This window comes from Felis catus, chromosome C2 (genome assembly GCF_018350175.1).
Source record: "Felis catus isolate Fca126 chromosome C2, F.catus_Fca126_mat1.0, whole genome shotgun sequence".
Classification (NCBI taxonomy): Eukaryota; Metazoa; Chordata; class Mammalia; order Carnivora; family Felidae; genus Felis; species Felis catus.
Window position 1 is genome coordinate 77,489,678 of NC_058376.1, and position 22,020 is coordinate 77,511,697.

The 22,020-nt window shown below is 38.8% G+C and overlaps 1 protein-coding gene across 2 annotated transcripts; it reads left to right on the forward strand.

Moving 5' to 3' along the window:
• The first annotated feature begins 1,925 nt into the window (after positions 1-1,925).
• TMEM207 (transmembrane protein 207) lies at positions 1,926-22,020 on the forward strand. 2 transcript variants are annotated; one of them, XM_045037147.1, is made up of 6 exons: positions 1,926-2,189; positions 4,084-4,121; positions 10,903-10,947; positions 11,755-11,897; positions 16,838-16,904; positions 20,996-21,114. In XM_045037147.1, the coding sequence occupies exons 1-6, from the start codon at positions 2,115-2,117 to the stop codon at positions 21,051-21,053; spliced, it is 426 nt and encodes a 141-aa protein (XP_044893082.1). In that variant the 5' UTR covers positions 1,926-2,114; the 3' UTR covers positions 21,054-21,114. The 2 variants fall into 2 exon arrangements, with proteins under 2 accessions (XP_044893082.1, XP_003991878.1); XM_003991829.3 differs by lacking the exon at positions 16,838-16,904 and having other exon boundaries at positions 1,940-2,189; positions 20,996-22,020.

Consider the following 22,020-nt stretch of genomic DNA (forward strand, 5'->3'; position numbering starts at 1 on the left):
GTGTTTCACAATTTGTTCCTTTTACTTAATTATAACTCTTAGAGGCCTTTTCCATGTCAGCATCTGCAATCTGCCCTACCTTTCTATTATTTTATTTATTTATTTATTTATTTATTTATTTAAAGTAAGCTCTACATTCAGCATGGGTTGTCAACTCACAACCCTGAGACCAAGAGTTGCATGCTCTCCTGATGCCCATATCATACCTTTAAAAATTTTTTTTAATGTTTTTATTTATTTTTGAGAGAGAGAGAGAAAGAGAGAGAGAGAGAGAGAGATGGAACATGATTGGGGGAGGGGTAGAGAGAGAGAGGGAGACACAGAATCCAGATCAGGCTCCAGGCTCTAAGCTGTCAGCAGAGAGCCCTATGCAGGGCTCTAAATCATGGACCACAAGATCATGACCTGAGCCAAAGCCAGACGCCCAACCGACTGAGCCACCCAGGTGTCCCATCTATCATACCTTTTTAAATATCTGCTTAGTACTTTGTTGAGTGGATATAATCCTTTCGTACTTAAATAGCCACATTTTGATGGATATTTGCTATTTCTAATATTTTGTGACCAACAATGCTTTGGTGAACACTATTGCATGTAATTATTTATGCCACGTGTAGTAGTATCTCTAGGATTTATTCTTGGCAGAATTCTTGACCAACAGATGTATTCAGGTTTTAGGTAAATAGGTATTGCCTCTCCCAAAGAGGCTGTACAGTTTTCCCAACCATGTAAGAGAGGACTTGTCTCCCCACAGCTACCTCTCTTTATTCTAGTATCAATTTTTTTCAACGTGCCATTCTGATTATAATTGTAAGCTATATTTATCTAATTATGAATGTGGTTAAGCATCTTAAAAATAATTGGCTATATTCTTTCCACTAACCACTCAGTTCTTTATCATTTCCTGAATAATGCCTATTCCTCACTGGTTTGAAATAGCAGCTGACATCGTTGTTTATTTTAATAGTTTCTGAAATATATTCTATTTTTTTAATGTTTATTTATTTATTGATTTATTGAGAAAGAGAGAGAGAGCAGAGGAGGGGCAGAGAGAGAGAGAATCTTAAGCAGGTTCTATGCTGTCAGCACACAGCCAGATGTGGGGCTCGATTTCACGAACCATGAGATCATGACTTTAGCCAAAATCAAGAGACAGACATTTAATGGACTGAACCACCCATGTGCTCCTGTTAAATTTATCTTATTGTTTACAAACATCAGTACCAATTTTTGTAAATTTCTATATTTTTCTAATAAGTCTTAATATAAAGTAACTTTGTGCCTCTTTATTCTTTTTCAGTACTTCCTTAGATATTTTTGCAAAGTTTTATTTTATTTTTTTGTGATTGTGTCATTTCATTAAAATAAACTTTGAAATATACACTGTTTAAAAGTAGGGTGTGGTCGGGGCGCCTGGGTGGCGCAGTCGGTTAAGCCTCCGACTTCAGCTCAGGTCACGATCTCGCGGTCCGTGAGCTCGAGCCCCGCGTCAGGCTCTGGGTTGATGGCTCAGAGCCTGGAGCCTGTTTCCGATTCTGTGTCTCCCTCTCTCTCTCTGCCCCTCCCCCGTTCATGCTCTGTCTCTCTCTGTCCCCAAAATAAATAAACGTTGAAAAAAAAAATTTAAAAGTAGGGTGTGGTCATGATGAGAAAAGGAAGGCTTTATGCCCAAGATTGGGTTAGACCTGGGACTGAAAATGATACGTAGAAAAAGAGGAGCAAAAAGGATCAACAAAGGGAAGAAAACTAAATAAACATTCCAGGTACCAGATTCTGTATAAAACCCAGAAATGCCCTGGAATAAAACATGCTCTTGAATGACCTGAGTAATTTAAGCAGCCAGCTGGTTTTGCAGGTCAGCATGTATAACCCTGGCTTCTAAGGACTTGACAAACTACCAGGGTTCTGACCTTACATTGAAATTCCTTGAACTCTGTGTACCTGTGCGCACACACCCAACATGCCTGCCCCAGCGTGCATGTTACCAGTCACAAGGAGCACCATTAATGAGTGCTCTGGTAGGAAGCATAACTTAGAGGCTAACAAGTTCTAGGAAAAGAGGGAGATCAACACAGACGGCCAGACACCAGTTTCGAGCAGCTTGTTCTTCAAGTATGGTGAGATCCAGACCTTTTCATTTTACATCAGTCATCTCAAAAATGGGAACCTCGTGTTTGCCACTATTCCAGGTAACCATCTCTCTTTTCGGGAAAAGATTTTTGGAGGTACTCTAAGAATCTGATTGTGATAGTTTGTTCTTTGGGTACCTTAACTACTCTTAGATTTAGAAGATTCCGTTTAAGAAAGCGTTACCAGCATCTTATGACTTATTATATTTACTGGTCAGAGATACAGAAAACAAAATGGTCCATGACAGTAGTTTTCTTTCTTCTGTATCTGTATCAGTTCTGTTGCTGTTGAAGTAATATGATGCAATTTAGTCTTTGCTTAACTTTACTAGGCTGTGAATTTTTTTAAATAAAAAATGTTATTGATATATCAAACTGCTGCGGCAGGATTCATTTTAAGACATGTTTACTGTTGCCTGCAACTGTACTTAAGGCTTGACCATTTTTTTCAGTGCTGAGTAATGTAGACTGAACCATCTTAGAGTTTATTTTGGCTCCTCTGCTCTAGCATCTCATTCAGACTAATACCCGCATCTCTGTATCTGTGTTACTTAAACGCAATGTATCTGAAAGATTTAGGTCTGAAATACATTAAGACTTTGCTCACCATTTCACGATAAGCCCGAAGCCTGACAGCTAATGCATTGGCAGCGAGGTGGTAATAATATAAGACTGTGGACCCCTTGCTAGGTAGGGTGCAGCACCCAAGAAGTCTAGGAAGTGACTTGAAATTGAAATGCGGGCTTTATTTGTTTATCTGTTAAGCTGGATCCCAAATGATTTCATCTACTCATAAATAAACTTTCCTTATGAACAAAATTTGAATGTTCATTTTCCTCTCAGTTAGTATGCAAATCTATTTGCAGCATTTCTAGCAAAAGAGAGTGCAACTCATTTTCTGTGCTTATAAATTGTTCATTACCATGCTCTCTGATGGCCAATTCATGGCTCCATCTGCGACTCCACAAATCTCTTTGCCCAGATAAACGTGGTGGTGTAAATATAAGGTGCTGAAGAGGATGCATTCGGGATTAAAGGGAAAAAAGACGTGTCTCACAAAAATTCCCAAGCCTATCATTTTAAATTTTGCAACTTCGTATCTGTTCTGTTATTTGTGTGGTATAGTCCAGAAAAATAAATACTACACTGATCTCCTTAACCCAAGTTTTAGGACTACATATAAATGACTTGTAAAGATTTTCTTGAAAGAGTCTCAGTTCAAGGGAAAAACAAACCTACAAACAAAACCTCTAGGAAGGAGTACTTTCTTTCCTCTGTGATGTGAGTTATTGTAACCTGCAAGGCTCAACACAGAGAACTAAGATAATTATATTGAAATTCCTATGGTTTGGGTTGTTTAAAACAAAGCAATCAAGGTTATTACTTTTTCTCTCTTCTTTGATAAAGAGAGAAAAGTAAATCTCAACTGGAATGTCATGTAATTTTAAATCGACCTTCCCCTTAGAGCTAGTTAAAGTCACTTCTTCATGCATATATTTAACACCCATTAATGCTAATGGAATGGACTTCTGTTTTCAGGTAGGGAACTTGATTTCTTTGTGTGAAAATACTACTCGCAAATAATGAACTTCCTTCCTCTGGCTAAAATGTGAAAACAAAGAAAAAATGCAAGGTGCAAAAAAGGTCTTTAGAGCAAGCCAAATCTGCCTGCAGAACGAACAAAAGGCATTTTCACATCCATCTGTACGGGTGTGTAGGATAGGAATCTGGCTCACAATGTATATCCCCTGTCACTGCTGAGCTAGAGGATCTATCCAGAGATTTTTATTTTTCAATTAAAATTCTGTGCACCAATAATAGACTCTGCAACAGAGCTTTTAATTAAAAAAACAAACGAAATGATATAAACCCACATTGTCTCTAAGCGCCGTTTGTATTAAAGGATTAGACTAATGAGAAGTTCGGGTTTCATTGTTCTAAACATGTGTTTCAGTTGGTGCTCTCGGACCCACCATGTGAAGAAAAGGAAATGTAAGTAAATAGCAAGAGGCTCCATGTTTTTATTTAGCATTTTCAAAATTCAAAGAATAAATAAGGCTCAAGTCATTTGAGAAGCCCCAAATGGGTTTCACATGATTATAATCATGCAAGCAAAGTAAGAGTAAATTGTTTTTAAATGCAAATGGCTCAATTTTTCTAAACGTGGAAAAAAGATGCACTTTCATTATGATTGGCTTTGTTAAATATATGGGGCCTCATTGATTTCTAGGTATTTTTGCTTACTCCATTCTCCACCACTGAGGTATTGAGGGTTCTTTAGGTTCATGAAAGAATCACAACGTCATCTATGGTTGCATCCACACTCCTAAGTCACGGTGATAGTGGGCTGCAGTTTTCTGCATATTCATTTTCAAATAGAAGCAAACTCACAAAAATTCTAACCTGTATTATATGTATATTTCAAAGTGCTTTTGATGTATACTACGTGAATAACTGCCTCAATTTTCTCACTCTTTGTGCTATAGACTTAATGGTTCCCAGAATTCTATTCGGGAAATGAGGAGAAAGTGCCATTAATAACACTGCTGCTGATTAATGACAACTGTAATGCACTGTGACTTCGTGCAAGTGTCAGAAAAGCATGTCTGCCAAGCACTGTCTTCTCCTGGGTGTAGCCCTCACTGCCAACTAACTGTTTTCAATTATCGTTGCCAGTTACCCTCAAGGCCACAGTCTCAAGGCCTGGGCATTGCCTCCAAATTAAGGGGCCATGTTATGTGAATGCGTTCCTCTGCCCTGGAACCATTCACTTGGTTTTGGTGGTTCATCTCATTATTGATAAGCTGCATGTTAAGTCTGTGCTGTTCTTCCAGCTTTTCCATTGCTCTCCTTTGTTCTTTCTTTGCTCTGATCTTAGACTTGTTTTTTTCTGTCTTCTGGTGTTTGTGGCATAATGGAGGTTTTGATGACTGATGTATTTACTTAACTCTGGACCTCCTGGCTGCCTCATCTTGCCTAATCTCTTCTGCCTTTGACCCAGAATAAGAGAAAAAGAAATTCATAATTGGAAAGGCTCATAAATGTTGAACGTAATTCTCCAATCAACATGATAGGAAACTATACTGTTGAGGAACTTGATAAGCTGCCTTTAGAGTCACTGAGGCCACTGGTCTCCTTTTCACATAAAGAAATGGAGACTCAAAGGGAGACAGCAGCAAATTAACGCAGGGTTTCAATTAGTACTTAAGTACAATTTTTTGGCTACCTCACTTTGCATGTAAATGTCTGTTGTATTTGTCACTATTTAATACCATTTCTTTTGAATGGAAATAAGACACTAGTTCAAATAAAATGCAAGTTAGCAGAAGATAAAAAGAGAAGGCAAGAACGTACCTGGTATCGCAGGTGGGATTAAGTAACTATACATTGAAGATGCTTTCCCAAATCTTTTGTCACCACAGGAAGGTGTTTGAGAGATGATTAGTTTTATTTAAATCTGTTTTCAAACGTATTTTCTCTGATCTAACCTCCTCAATTTATTTTTATAACAGCATTTCTTTAGTATGAACAACGCATTGCTAGGCTGTCTTTGTATAAAATTTAAATGCTGTAAGTTAGCATATGAAAAAAACTTGATAGATCCTCCCCATTACATGCCTAATCCTTTACCCTCCCAGAAATAAGCAAGTACAGTGATGTGTGTGTATGTCCAGAAAAAAGGTAACTTATAAAAGATAAATATGATCATACATATATAGGATTCTGTAAATGAATTGCATTAACAGATTGCATTAATTGATTAATATGTCGCCATCTAACCTGGTTTGAGGAAGTGAAGTGTTTTTCTCAAAAGTAAGCAAGTAAAATGCAGAGCTTGGATTTGGACCCAGGACTGACCCCTGAGTCCAGAATTTTATATTACAACTATACACATGTATCATACACATATGTATACTGTATGTACTATTATACTACTGTATACGTGCTATAATTTTGCACTACAAAACTATATTGTATGTCTAATATTAATTTTTTTTAACGTTTATTTATTTTTGAGACAGAGAAAGACAGAGCATGAATGGGGGAGGGTCAGAGAGAGAGGGAGACAGAGAATCCGAAACAGGCTCCAGGCTCTGAGCTGTCAGCACAGAGCCTGACGCGGGGCTCGAACTCACGGACCGCAAGATCATGAGCTGAGCTGAAGTCGCACGCTTTACAGACTAAGCCACCCAGACACCCCTTGTATGTCTAATATTAAATGAAATGATACACTGGCAGAAATACCTGAGGGATATATGATTCACCTATTCTTCTAGATACTACACAACCTCCCCTCAATTAATTAAGTCAAGTCACCCGTCTCTGGGTGATATGATATGGCACCTATCTCTCTCCCAGACTATTGTAGCTAAATCTCACTTTTGCCTATGTTAAGGAATGGTTTAAAAAAGAAAGGACCCATGAAATTTGTTACTGCATTTACTCTAAGGGCATATGAAAAACACTGCTCCTATTGCCCACAGTACCCTCTTCATAAAGCCCCATAGTTTGAATTCTCCCCTGGTGTCTACTCCAGGAATAGTTGTGCATCTGGTGAGTAATGCTGCATGATTTTGTTAATTTTAGAGGATACCATATAGCCAGTTCTCCCTCTCATCCTCTTCACTGCTAGAAAGGTTAAGCCAGATCTCGAGTTGGGTTCTAATTTTACATACTACATTCAGTTTAAAAAATGATCTCACTCTTGGCTTAGTCTCTCTGTGTGAGACCCTCCACACTCTCATTTCTATTTTTTTCTTTTTTGGGGGGGGAATTTTTAATATTTTTGAAACATTTCAGAGCACAGGATACTGAATGCATTCAGGCAGGACTCCACATAGTAATGTGAGGCCAGAGCCGGCTTTTACTGTTCCCGGGGCGGTGGGGGGGGGGGGGGGGGGGTTGCTGCATGGTGGTAGGAGACACCGACTCCACTGCCAGACGGTCTGGATGTGAAGCCTGACTCTCCCACTTGTAGCTCTGTTATCTTGGGCAAGCCAGTTAATGTCTCCCCGACTGAATTTTCTGAATTGTAAAATGAGGATTATAATATTGTGACCTTACCTAATAACGTTGTAAATTGGAAAGCGAGTTAATTCCCCTGAAGTTATATAACTGGTTTAGAAGAATGCCTGGCACAGGAAGTTCTGGGCGATTCTAGCAAAGGAGCCAACAGAGTGACTCTGCAGTTTTCTTCCTGAATTTATCAAATTAATGAAATGGTAGTTAATCTTAGGTCCACAGAATCTCAGCACTGAGAAGAATAATAAAGATCAATAAGTCTAATCATCTCTGTAGAGGAAGAATCATCTCCACAACACCCAAGCAGAGAAGGACAATCGCCTTCCAGTAGGGTCAGAAATGATGTGCATCAGCAACCACTTCCAGAGAACTCTGATTATTGGGAACATCTTTCTTAAGCATCAGAGTTGGTTCTCATTTCTCCTGATCGTTTTTTCATTTTTGGCATCTTCCCAATTTGACCAATCATATATAAATCTCCAAATAGTAACTTCATTTTTTAAAATTGCAACTTTTCCTACACTGACTATCTTGCATCTAAAATTCGAGCAATTAGAACATTATTACAGTTTAGATACTGTTTTTTTTTTAAGAATTAAGAAAAATCTGTTTAAGGGGCACCTGGCTGGCTCAGTCAATAGAGTATAAGACTGTTGATCCCAGGGTCATGAGTTTAAGCCCCACGTTGGGCTTGGAACCTACTTAAAATGAAAAAAAAAATGAAAAAAAAAAAGAAAAATCTTTAAAAATTGACCTTGAGAAAAACATGGAAATAATGGGGGGGGGGGGGGTAGGAGGGAAGCACACAGAGTCAGAAGACCTGTAATCTGGTTTGAATTCTTCAGCCTTGGGGCACCTGGGTGGCTCAGTTGGTTAAGGGTCTGACTTCCCTTCAGGTCATGATCTCACAGTTCATGGGTTTGAGCCCCATGTTAGGCTCTGTGCTGACAGCTCAGAGCCTGGAGCCTGCTTCAGATTCTGTGTCTCCCTCTCTCTTTGCTCTTACCGTGTTCGTGCTCTATGTCTCTCTGTCTGTCAAAAATAAATAAACATTTTTTTAAAAATTAAAAATTAAAAATTAATAAATAAATCCATTCTTTGGCCAGCTAGTGACCTCCCCACTGACTTTCCTACTCTGGGTTTTCGTTGTAAAGTATGTAAAATTCTGAGAGTGAAAGAAATGATCCCAAAGGTGCCTGCAATTCTGAAATTATTTAATCACTTAGCATTTGTCCAGCTAATTGCTTCTTGGCCATTGTATTTAGGGCATATCAGAAACTGCACCTGTGGGTGCAGAGGATCAGAAAGAGAAAGTGAAATAAGTCAATTTGGATAATTGCTATCACTGGAAACAAATATTGAGTGGCTCAAAAATTAGATCTGAGAAACAAATTGAGGTAGTTAATCTTTAGAATTGACATTCTGATAAGGATATGGTCTATTTTTACATGTACGGAGGGTAAGCACAGATTTATAATGGAGGAAGATGAAGAAATCCACACTTCTGATCATGCCCTCAGATTTTAAGATTCCAGACAGGAACCTTCTTCTCTTTTATTGGGCTAGGACACAAGAGAATTCCCCCACATCCATCTAAGGCAGGGTACTACATATTTAAGATTTATATATTTTTAAGATAATATTTAAAATTGTATGGCTATAAATATAATACATCGTATATTCAAACAGTATGGAAATATGGAAAAGATAAAGAGCCTCATGATACCATCTGCCAGAGAAGGAAGCATTGTTAGTAATTTGGTGTATATGAGTGTACTACTATATAATAACTATTTTGTGAAATCATTGTAATTGTATGAAAGAAAATATACAAAGTAGAATTGAGCCCTCTATATCGTTTTACTTCACAAAGCTTTTATTTTTTTTTATTTTTTAAAAATTTTTTTCAACGTTTATTTATTTTTGGGACAGAGAGAGACAGAGCATGAACGGGGGAGGGGCAGACAGAGAGGGAGACACAGAATCAGAAACAGGCTCCAGGCTCTGAGCCATCAGCCCAGAGCCCGACGCGGGGCTCGAACTCCCGGACCGGGAGATCGTGACCTGGCTGAAGTCAGACGCTTAACCAACTGCACCACCCAGGCGCCCCAGCTTTTAATTATAAATATGAATCTACATTCTTTTTGATGACTGGATAACAATCTTTTATAAGGATGTGGCATTAATATTTTTAAATGCTTTGTTGATGATTGCTTGTCTTAGGATGCTTTATTAAAGTTATACTTCAGCTGCCATTTTTTCCGAGCCTTTTGAACCTGTGACTCTAGGTGAACACATACACACACACACACACACAAACACACACAATCTAAAACACAAAAAATGAAAGGGAAAAAAAAAAAACCTGTTCTCTGGGTGATTAAGTTTCCTATTAAATATTTGGGGTAAAATTTTTATGTTGACACTTCACAACTGTTAAAAAGTCACTTCTGACTAGTGTGATGATAAACATGACACACTGCCTCCTTGGAGATGTTGGGAGCAATAAATTAGCTGACAGTTATGAGTGCTTTCAAGCTGAAAAGTACTGGGTGTTATTTTAACAAAGACTGAAGTAGCCATGATTAAGTACAGCTCCAACTCACAAGCTTATCGAGCTGTGATGAACAGGTTTCCACTGTTTAATCCCAGAATACTTTGATAATGGTCCATGTACTGAAGTATGAGAAAATGCTGTCAGCAAACCTACATTCAGCGTACCATGCCTGGCATAGTGGAATATCACAGAGGTATCTACACCTGGGGAGTGAAACCCCCTGAAAATCACACTGCAGATTTTGTTTTCTTTTTTGTTTTTTTTTTCTTTTTTTTAAATGTGTATGTTCATTTGTTTTTGTTTTCTTTTGTTTTTTTGTTTTTGTTTTTGTTTTTTGAATTTTGTTTTCGTGTGATCTTTTAAAACTTATCCAAGAAGGGCACCTGGGTGGCTCAATGGGTTGAGCATCTGACTCTTGATTTCAGCTCAGGTCATGATCCCAAGGTCGTGGGACTGAGCCCTGTGATGAACCCCACGTCAGGTTTTATGCTGAGAGTAGAGCTTACTTATGATTCTCTCTCTCTCTCTCTCTGTCTCTCCCCCTCTTCCCCTCTTGCACTCTCTCTCTCTTTGAAAACTAAAAATAAGTAGATAAACTTGTCCCAGAATGATTTAATCGTGCCTAGACACACAAATGATTTGTCCATCCTGACTGAAGACATCAGCTTCTCATTCCTTGATAAACGGCACATGTACCCACATTCATTCATTTTCCCTTTTTCCCAATTTCTTCCTCCAAGCTGGTTTCCAGCCTGCTTCTTTTTACCAAAATATTAAAGGTTAACAGATTTTAAACTTTCCAGGTGACTGCATTTTAAAACAGTCTAGGTCTCTGGATAAACAGAATGGTGGGAAGATTATCTGCCTAATACCTAATACCTATGACATGTTAGCCCTGGGAAGTTAGTCACTACTTTCTCAATATTCAACCATATATGTAACTCGATAATCAAACCTATTAAAGTGCAATTATCTATGTATGTTTCGGATAGTTTCACATTTACCTGTATTCTTAGTGTCCTGAATGAAGCGGGCACACTGTATACATTTGCTTAATTGTGCTGGGGCGGGGTGTGATGTGCAGTGAGTATTGTTCCAGGGAAACTGGTAGGGTCAGAACGGATAACATGGTCTGAAAGAATAGGCTTTGACCAGCTAGAGGTCCAGCACTAACTATTGTCCTTCTACCACCAGGTGCATAAACTATAAAGATCAATACACAAATGGCTGGTATATCTGGTAAGGACATCCCAATTTGTGATAAATTTTTGGTGTTATGTATACACTCTGTGTCCTAAATAATTGAGATGGCACATGAAATCATAGTTAAGGAAATGTTAGGGGTCATGTAATACATGTGGAAACATCATTTTCAGTTTATTGTCCCCTATTTACTGATGTACTTCCTGTGACAGGGAACTTAGCTATTTTTAGGAATAATACCTTGTTCCCAAATTAGAGACATGTAACAGTAAAATAATTGTTCTTTCTCTTGAAATCTCCACCACATGACTCCTCTACTGATTCCAAAAGTCTTGAAAACCCTCAAAATAAAACCGCTGCCTTTTATAAGCTAGTCCTTCAGAAATTATAAGACAGTTGTTATCAATCTCCTCATACATGACTTCCATATTTTCTAAGCAAGTTTATCAGTTCTCTCAATTAGAAGGTTAGCTCCTGTCTTGTCCACCTTTAAATCCCCAACCCCAACATTTAGAACCTGTTCAGTTGCTTAAATACTAGTTGAATGTATGGCTGGCTGGCTGAAAGAAAGGAATAATGAATGAATGAATGAAGGAACAAAGACCCCGTTCCTTAGAACACCCCTCCAATTTCCAGAGGAAATGATCATTACCCCCTGGCAAGATCCACCACTCTGCGGCAGGGAATATTCCTGGTTCAGTGAGGATGGATGAGGTGTGGCAGGGGATTGCTCAAGGAATCCTGCCTCACAGAACCTTGCATCCTAGCTCCTGAAGCTCTTGCCCCTTCTCCAGGAAGTAGCAGCAGTCTTACTTACTCCTCTGCTGCTTCTTCTGGCATCAGGTTCTTGTTGCTGATTTTCCTGGTGGCTCTTCTCTGTGGAGTACTGTTCTCCTGCCTCCATTGCTGGCTGCGGAGACCTCGAATTGATTCCCCAAGACGCACTATGGCTGTTTTTGCTGTTGGAGACTTGGACCCTGTTTATGGTGAGCTGTCTGCATACTTCTAGACTTCCTGTTAGAAATCTAATGGTTTGTAGTGAATTGAAAAACTAACCTCTGGAAAGCAGATTGGTGAACTGAGAACAAAACATAGTTTATTAGAGACTCAAAGGAATTCATTGGGGAGAAAGTCTACATGAGATAACTTCAGAAGGAGGATCCCCCGCCTGCCCGGAAATGTGACTTAGGGAAATGACTCGTAGTTTAGTACAAGGATAGACCTAAACATTTCCTCAGTCAATACACAAAAGCGAAGAGAGACACAGGGCTTGTCACTCCAAGTGAGTGGTAGAGTTTAAGGTACAGAATAGTCTCTCTGAGCCCTTGATGTAAGTCTAGCCTGCCTTGTGTTCATAGTCTCATTTACTAAGTTCTCTATGCCTCACTTATCTGCAATGACATTGAACCACACTTTCCAGATTGTCTGCTACCAATGGACAGCCTGAAATACTTGGAATCGGGCAGGCGGATGTCAATATCCATGTCCTTTCTCTCCAGACACACAAGTAGCACCCTGATCCTGCCTGCTTCCAACCCCCACCCCCAAAACCATGCCCTTTCTGCTATTTTCTAGTTTACATAAGAGTAAGGAATGGATCCAAGTTTTCAGAGTTATTTGTAGCTGCAGCCTTAGCTGTAAGTAATAGAACTATCACTTAACTGATCTGGGAGGTCACAGATCATAGTTTATTTATTTGTGTTAAGCATTGTTCTCAACCAGACCATCTGTTGTGAAACTTTCCCTTTAAGATGCTATTTTGTACACCATCCATAGTTGCCTTGGGAGGGTGTGGTGGAGATTAACAGCCACCCTCCAGGAACTTGGACCAGCATAAGATTTTTAATAGATGGAACAGGGCATGCCCTGAGAAAACTAACAGCTAAATAAAAAGTGGGGTAAAAAATTAGCTTAAATGTTTTAATATCAAAACTTGGTATTCTAAGATTTAGGGATTGTATTTATTATCGACTTTTTAAAAAGTTATATTTAATGGAAGAAACACATGTCAATTTGAGAAATGGTTACTTGGGGAAGGATAATTAAAGTCTCCAATGAAAAAATAATCTTTCTCTTAAAATTGAACACATTCTATTAAGCATAGGAGGAAATCGGGTCACTGACATTCTAATAAATTTTATTAGTCAAAGTGGTCAACATGGCCACATTGGTCTATTTTTCTTTATTTAATTTGAGATGTTTAACAAATAAATGCAATTGTGATTCTTCCAACCTGACTTGAGTTTCTAAAGAGGAGAATCTTCTCTGGTCTTCTTAGCCTTTACTTACTCAGAAGAAGACTCTTTTCTAGACTGTCTTGAATCTTTAAAAATGTCTCCTCTTAATAAGTAAGCTACCCAGTTATACTGTTATCATTTTTAACGCAGTTGATTTGCCATAGTTATATCCCCATTTATCTGATGTTTTATATTTCCTGTGTGGTGGTTTACACATATGCTTTTGAATTTGCCTGAACTTGCTTCAACAGACAGGTATGACTGGGAGAGAAGGTGTCAAGCATGATCGATTACTGCAATAATCTGAATATAATCATATCAAATGCAGGGCATTAGAATCACATTCTCTGTATTACTATATGACCCTGAAGTCATTAAGGACAGGAAAAGAATATACTTGGGAAGAAATGGTTCTTTAAAAAAATACAGTCACAGTTTATTTCACATCTACCAAGTGCTAGGCACAAGATTAGGGCTTCTTGGATGTTATTTCTAACTGCTAAAAACCAACCTGGAAAAGTGGCTATTATTTCTCCCAAAGGATGTTATATACTTTTGTCACTGTGCTGGATAAATATACCACATAGGCCTTTGCTGCAAGTCAACTAATAGACTTCAAGTTGTCCATAATTGAGGGCAGGGAGCCAGCAGAAATCTGGGCAAGACACTCATGGCTTAGTCACCTCATCCCTTGTGCTAAGTACAGCCTGGTATCTCAAACCTCCAGACATTTCCACTGGGTGATTCCTCAACGGTAGGGATTACTCTCCAGAATCCACATCCCCTTTCTCATTCTCTTGGGTCCTCCTTAATCCCACTGGTAGCTCACTGAATCTTACTTTGCTCAAGTAACACATAAACTCTCCCTCGCTGAAGTAATTACAAAACTCATTTTTGTTGCTTTCCATCTTAGGACCAGAGGCTCAGTTTCCCATTTCTATTTATTTATTTATTTTCCCCTTGCCTAGTTGGGTGTTAGGTTATCCCACCTCCCACCCATCTATCCTATCTCAGGGATGCTCAGAGTAGCTGTACAGACAGTGAACAGCTATTCACACAGTCTTGGATGTGAATGTGGCTCCCAGAGTTGTGCTTCCTTGCATTCCTGTGTTTCCTCTCTAAAAAAAAAAAAAAAAAAAAAAAAAAAAAAAATAGAACAGGGGCACTTGAGTGGCTCAGTTGGTTAAGCATCTGATTTTCTATTTCAGCTCAGGTCATGATCCCTGACCTGCATGGGGTTCTCTCTCCCTCTGCCACATCTCTGCTTGTGCTCTCTTTCACTCTCTCTCTCTCTCTCTCTCTCTTTGAAAAAAAATTGCAACAGAATAATTTTTGAAGTGGTATTCCCTGTGATCTTTAGTGATATCTTTCTGACTAGCAATTTGTGTATTACACATCCCAGAGAGTCAATTTTTTAAGGCATTCTGAAACCCAGACCCAGACCCAGACTGGATTTCGTTTCCCCACTGGATCCCCATTACATTTTCATTTCCCCTGACAAACGATTCTTTCGATCTACTGTTTCTGGGAAAAGAGGTTTCCTCCAAAAGAGAAATGAAGAACCACTACAGGATCTTTTTACGGCTACAGGGGAGGTCAGGACCCAAATCTCCACAGTACCCCATAGAGTATGTGCTCACAGCTTCAAGGTGATCCAGTCACTGCCAGATTCACACACCTACATGGCTGGGTATGGGGCTTCACCTGTGTTTTCCTCACAGTCTCAGGTCAGAGGACAGAGGAAAATGAGAACCCAGTTGAAAGATAATGGTGACGCGAGAATATGAAATAAGATTTCTGGACTCCCTGCCACCCTCTGAGCACAAAGGGGAAGATAGCAAATTCCCTCCTGAATACAAAATGTCGGAAATGGGTCATTTAAAACATTTTAATGGAGAGAACTGGATTTGCTCTATTAAACTCGGGTTTCTTCCTAGATCTTTATTTTATTTCTTCAAAAATTATCTCATTCTATTGCCACTATTTGTTGAATATATTAGTTGAAACAGCTCTGCTCTTCTGATCTGTGGATCCAAGATTTGACTCTCAGGGTCCCATAGAAGCTGCCCTCAACTGAAGAGCCAAGAAGAGAATTTTGACAGACTATGGAAAGGTAGAGTAGACTGAACTTGAGTGCTGTTAAAATGTGTACAATGGGGGATTTCTCTCACTAGCAATTCCAGGCAATATTATTATGGCTCAAGTTGTCAATGACCTTTTTTTTTTAAATGTTTATTTATTTATTTATGAGAGAGAGAGAGAGAGAGAGAGAGAGAGAGAGAGAGAGAAATAGCACAGGGGAGGGGCAGAGAGAGAGAAGAAGACACAGAATCCGAAGCAGGCTCCAGGCTCTGAGCTATCAGCACAGAGCCTGATGCAGGGCTCAAACCCACAAACCACGAGATCATGACCTGAGCTGAAGTCGGACACTTAATCGACTGAGCCACCCAGGCACCCCACCAAGTTGTCAATTATCTCAATTAGAAATATCCAAGAGAGAAAGGCAAATGTGTGGCCTGGGATCCTCGTAAACAGTGTGTAAACATGTTATGTTTCCATGTCCATAACATATCACAATGAAATTATTTGCGCACCATAAAGGGAGAAAAAAATCTCTCTGCTACCCCCTTGGAGGGTAAGGAGGAAGGGTGGTACTGCTAGGGAAAGAAAGAAAGAGGGGGACCAAAAGAAAGTCAGGACTTTCTGAGTCAGACTCAGCCCCAGGGGTCTCCTAGATAGTCTGTCTTCCCATTATCACCCTCCCCTGCTACCCCTGACTCATCTCCTGGATCCTTCGTTTTCCCTTAGCATCCCTGCTATTCCCTAGGAAGGACCTGTTCAAAGTCCTATGCCTTCCTGAATGGGGTTGTCCATAAAGCGGTCTCTGAGACCTCTCACCCCTTCTTTCAGTCATCAGACCCTAGCAGTTCTAGAATTAACTCAGCACCTGTGTTAGGGGCAGACATGATTTCTTGTTTCAATGTTGTCTTATGGCCTTACCTTGCCTTACCTATTTTAATGATGCTTTTAAGATCCTTCTTATCTGCAAAGTCCACAGAAAACAAGAGATTTGCAGGTTTTCCCTCCTTCAAATGTATAAGTTGAGAGAACCCACATTGGGCAACAGAAAGTGATTTTTTAAAGGAATGTATGCAAATTTTTAGTAAAGTGGGAAAAGAAAATCATTAAAATTCTCCATAACCATCTGTACCCCAAGATCAAGGACTGTGAGACAGGCTGAACAGAGAGAAAATACAAGTGACTTAAGAAAGTTTTGAGTGTGTCAGTTTAATGGTTTTGCTTATTAAATCTGTATTTAAAAAATGGCAAAGAAGTTTTAAATTTGTTTATAAACAAAAATTTTTCTGTTAATTTACTGAAAATAATGAAAATAAGTTTTCACTGAAAATAAGGTTTTGAAGCTGAATAAAACTCTTATTTATGAGAAAGCAAGACATTTAAGGATAATGAAAAGAAAAACGTTTGGGGTCTGGTAGGTGAGAGAAGGACTAAGGGCCTGAGGGAGAAAAAGCAATCTAGTGTTCATTAGAAAAGAAAATTTGAGAGCATAGAGGAGAGATCCCCACCATTATTGACAGCATAGCAGAGAGATCCTTGCCATTATCTAACTAAAGTAATAAATTGCTATAAAATCTATATTGACTGCTTTTCCATTCTATGTGATTCAGAGCTGGGTCCTATTAGCTCTAACAGGGCAGAAAACAGATCCCATGCTATTCCTGAGAAGCCAGCAAGGTGAGCACCCACATTGACACCCTTCCTGAAGACACTCATCTTGGCTTAGCTCCTCTTGGGGGCTGATCTCCTCAATAATGCTGCCTTTCACATCTAATCTTCCTGACCCCATTTCTTCTGCAATTTCAGAGATAATCTTCCCCTTTTCTTACTTCAGGGTAAATAGAAGTACTAACCTTTCAGCAATGATTAAATGGGAGGGTTCTGAATTGGGGAGGGGAAAGAGAACTGGACAGGGACAGAGAAGAAGCCTGCCCTTCCATGCCCCTCCTTTCCTCCCCCAATTCTCCCGGATCCTATCTTATCTTCAGATGGTTTCTTTTTTTTTTTTCTTAATGTTTATTTATTTTGAAAGACAGAGGGAGAGAATAGGGGAAGGGCAGAGAGAGAGGGAGACAGAGGATCTAAAGGAGGCTCTGCACCAACAGCACAGATATGGGGCTCAAACTCATGAACCGTAAGACCACGATCTGAGTCGAAGCTGGACACATAACTAACAGCCATCAGGGTGCCCCTAGGATGGTTTCTGAAGTGTTATTTCTGTATACTTTATGTTCTCCATGTAAATATTCTGTGACTCGTTTTAGGCAAGGAAAGAGGGAGATTTCATTCACATGCTTTCTTTTCAGGGCATGATAATAGTAACAGCTCACAATTTATTGAGCATTTACCATGTGCCATGCTCTGTACTACCATCTCTGGTCACATTTATTCTTCTCTACAACCTTACGAGGGGTCCACTATCATTCTGAACACTCTAAAGATGAGGGAAGCAAGGCACTTAGCTGATAGTAGAACAGTGACTGAAATTCAGGCACTGTCCACCACTCTGATAGAAGAGGAAGGAATGAGATACAGAAATGAAAAGAGATGAAAGAGGTGGAAGGGGCAGGTTCAATAAGGCAAGTCAACGGGACTGCTCTTAACGATGTGGGAAATCTGAACTCTGGCTATAAAAACTCAGCAGTGAGTATATTGGTTTTACAAAATTCAACAACAAACTCATACCTTCGCCAGAAGTTCCATAGAAAATGACAGGATATTTGCAGGCATTTTAACTGAGTTCTTCCAGCTTCTTAATTTGTCAGAACATAAAAATTATGTCTGCTCACCGCTCCCTTCATAGGATACAGATATCCCCCGCTATCTGAAAGCAAGCCTTTCATAAGCCGGAAAAGACTTACAGAAGCGATTACCATTAATTTATATGGAAAAATTTTTGAGTGTTTCCAGACCCCCAAAATAACCTGTCTTTTCTGATTCCTTAGAACACACCTTGCTACTGAATGCACAAAGGAGGTCAAGATAAAGCACAGAGAGATGCTCACAGACACATTTCAAAGCCATGGTGGCTTGATGTTGGGAGGTGGAGTGTAGCTCCAGGGAAGGAGCTGCTTGGGGCCACTCTCCTGCTCAGAGCTGCCTCTACAGTGGCTCACTGCGAAACAAATACTGAACATCATTCGCTTTTCACCCTTTTTTGTAAAAACAAAAACCCTCTTTGAATTTCTTTCGGTTAGCAAAAGCAGTTACTAATGGACGTCTTTCATAAAACAAAAGTGGGGTAATGCGAACATTCGGAAAGTGGAGGGTACCAGTATTGCCTGTAAACCTGCTTTGAAAAAAATTAAAAACTGATATATGTTTGATTTCACAAAAGCTTTCTGAGCACATGGACTTAGTTATGTTTATCAAATGAATGCCCTGTGGTTTTCATAACAGGCTTAAGAGCAACGGCCAAATTTGTAGTAAGACGATAACATAAAACTTACCTACCACAGAGAGTAATTGTTAATATCCATCTGCCAGAAGCACAATATTGATAATAGCAGCAGTAGAGATAAATTTGAGCTAAATATTTTCAAGTTAATCTGATCAACCACTCCAGGCAGAATGATAGCTAAACGACCATTGACTTGCTACTAGATATACCAGGAGCAGTTCACCTAGGAAATGGACAATGCTTAGCACCAGTACCCACAATGCAGGGAGGTGCTGGGGCAAATACGCTTTGCCAATGTTAACTGTTTTATCCAGTGCCTCAGACTTAGCTTACATCATCCTAAGTTTCCTAACTGCAAAAGCCTCTAACTCCACAAATTATTCTGTTTAATAATCTTGTGCTATGTTGATAATGATAATGATTAAATATCTAACCATTAAAATAAGATAAATTAGAACATAATATTGTAAATAAAAGAAAATGCATGCATATTCCTGGCGTATGGTAGAGTTCTTGATATATCTACTACTACTACTAATGATAATTAGTTATTAATGGATAATTATTATGTATCGGGTTTTGTTTTAAACACTCTAAATTCATTTAGCCTTTCTTTTACAGACATAGATACTGACATTATCCTTTTATTGCATAGGAGAAAACTGACATACAGAAATCTCATGTAATAGCCTAAGAGTAGATCATTCAATTAAATAAATAATTCCTCCAGAAAGTGCTGAACCAGGTTTCCATTCAACATTCTCTACCCCTCATAGATTATATTAATGTTTGAATTATTCTACTCTGCTCTCCCAGCCAGTGAATACAAATACAAATATATGAACATTCACGATTCCAAATAAACATTATTCATTCCAAGGTAAAGATTCTGAGCAACCTGCGTTTGGATTCCAGTGATACAGCTATTGCTTAACATGTAACTATTCCTTAAGGTGTTTTGATAATTGTGTCATTTTCTTTGGGATCTCCTTGGTGGTATCACATTTTAACCCTTGAAGAAGAGGTCAGCCAACTTTCTCTATTAAGGGCCAGATAGGAAACACATTTGGTTTTGCAGGCCAGTTGTCTCTGTGGGGACTACTCATCTCTGCCATTGTAATGCAAAAAGGGACAATATGTAAATGAATGACAAGGCTGTGTTCCAATTAAATTCAATATACAAAAAATGGTCAAAGAGCTAGATTTATTTCAAGGGCTTATTTTTTCTTTAATGGTGAATTTAAAGCTCTTACTGAAATTTATAGTTGTTATTGTTTTGAAAAGAACGAATCAAATCATTTCAAGACAGCCGAAGACCCTGGTTAATATATATATATATATATATATATATATATATATATATATAAAGGGAGAGGGAGAGATGTCGTTATGAAATATTACTGTTGGTTCCTGTTGTAACTCAAAAATAGTAACAGTCTTTCAAGGGAATACTAATAGGAGATTTCCAAAAGAGGTACTGAAATAAGTTCATCTCTCCAAGTGATCAGTTTGAGGAAGAAAATGCTTGTTTTTGATATTTAATGGCGTCTAGTGTGCATAATTTAAAAGTTAAAATTTTGGGGCGCCTGGGTGGATCAGTCAGCTAAGCGTCCAACTTCTGCTTAGGTCATGATTTCAGGATTCATGAATTTGAGTCCCCCTTCCCCCCACCGCCTCTTGTCAGGCTCTGTGTCCACAGCTAGAGCCTGGAGCCTGCTTTGGATTCCTCCCTCTCCCTCTCTGCCCCTCCCCCCACTCATGCTCTGTCCTCTCTAAAATAAACATAAAAAATTTAAAAATAATAATAAAGTCAAAATTTTGATTTTGAAGCATTTTTCAAAACTTTTGTAATGTTTTTTCTTTATTGTGTGTGTGTACTTTAAGTGCAAACTTTGCACAAGTTAACGTTTTTACTATTTATTATAGAGAAATGTTTAATTATGTTAGTTGTAGTTTGCAGAGCATAAATCTAAAATAATGAAGTTCAGACATTATATTTAAATATTTGTATTGAAATTTGCATTTCCCATGAAGGAAACATTAGCTAAAATACCAATAGTATTTACAGGAATCTTATCTTCTAATCTACCAAAAAGGGCATCCCTCCTACTTTCAGCTGCTAAAATGTAAATGCTTCTTGATGGGTTAGTCAATGATGATATAATCTGTTCACGAGAGCAAATTTTCTTGCTATAGTGACTAACCTATCACTGTAGAGAGCAAGATAGTTGTAAATTTTTTCTCAAGGGTACAAATAATTTTCTGTTGCTCTAGTGATCCAAGAAATGCCAGATTTTATTAGGCAGTTCCTGTACTTCTGTTTTATGCTGACTAGAAAGATTACAAGTCCCCGTTTTTTTCTTTCCAGGGACAGAAGTGGCTGTGAATTCAACTGTTGGAATTCACCTTCAAACTCAAAACCCTGAACTGTATCCTGCTCCATGTTTTGGGACATTAGGACCCCCACCTCCATATGAAGAAACTCTGAAATCAAGTCGATTTTAGCTCTGGATCATCAACTGGAAACATCAGAAATATTTTTAATTCTAAAAATCAAACTTAGGAACAATTCTTTTATTTAGTGGGAATTCCCAGAAATCAATTAATATAGCCTGAAAAAGGACAAATAGGCAGAAGAATGAATGTGGGGAAAGAATTTTGGTCAGGAAGATATTTCAGTAGTAAATTAGTGGACTCTTAGTATATCATTGCTGTGTTATATTTTGTGCTACACAATCAAGTCAGTTTTTCTCCATCAGTACTCAAATAGACAGTGATTAATGCATGGAGTGGGTCTTCATTAAGTTTGGGATTTCACTCCAGGTACACATCACAGCTTTCCTGGCCTTATTATCTCTCTTTTAATCTGACCTCCCCCCTAGTATGGAATTAATAAGAATTATCATAATTTCACAATGACCCGAGCATGGTGCCAGACCCAGACCAGAAAGAGAATATTTGAATTAAGGTAAAAGGCGGCACTAGGGAACAAGGGACACTCAGAATTGAAGGGTGAAGGATGAATGAAGAGGAAGATTAAGAGCCCAGTTCAAACAGTTGCCTGTCTCAGCCTGAGGAGAGAGAAAGTGTAGATAGAAGCTGAAGAACTCTACCTAAGCTGTGGACCGTATGTAATAGCACAGTGTGGAGAAAAAGAAAGGTCTCATTTTGTATGAGTAGATATGGACTCTGGAGCCCTCAGCCTTTCTCTGGTGTCTGAAGACTTGGCATTTCTTGGGGAACTATGATAAGAACCTTTGGCATAGATATCAATGTTCTCATTGAGAACCCTGAGTACAGAAGTAGCAATGGGACATTTTCAACTGGCATTTTTGCCGTGGCCATGAGCAAGGGGGGCAGAAAAATAAATCCGTGGCACATGTCCAGCTGTCA

Bases quoted from the DNA above. Each gene is read 5' to 3' on its own strand.
- TMEM207 (XM_003991829.3), top strand. From the start codon at position 2,115: ATGGTGAGATCCAGACCTTTTCATTTTACATCAGTCATCTCAAAAATG. The intron at 10,948-11,754 runs GTAAGGACATCC...TTCTGGCATCAG, and splicing joins ACAAATGGCTGGTATATCTG to GTTCTTGTTGCTGATTTTCC. The intron at 11,898-20,995 runs GTGAGCTGTCTG...TTTTCTTTCCAG, and splicing joins AGACTTGGACCCTGTTTATG to GGACAGAAGTGGCTGTGAAT.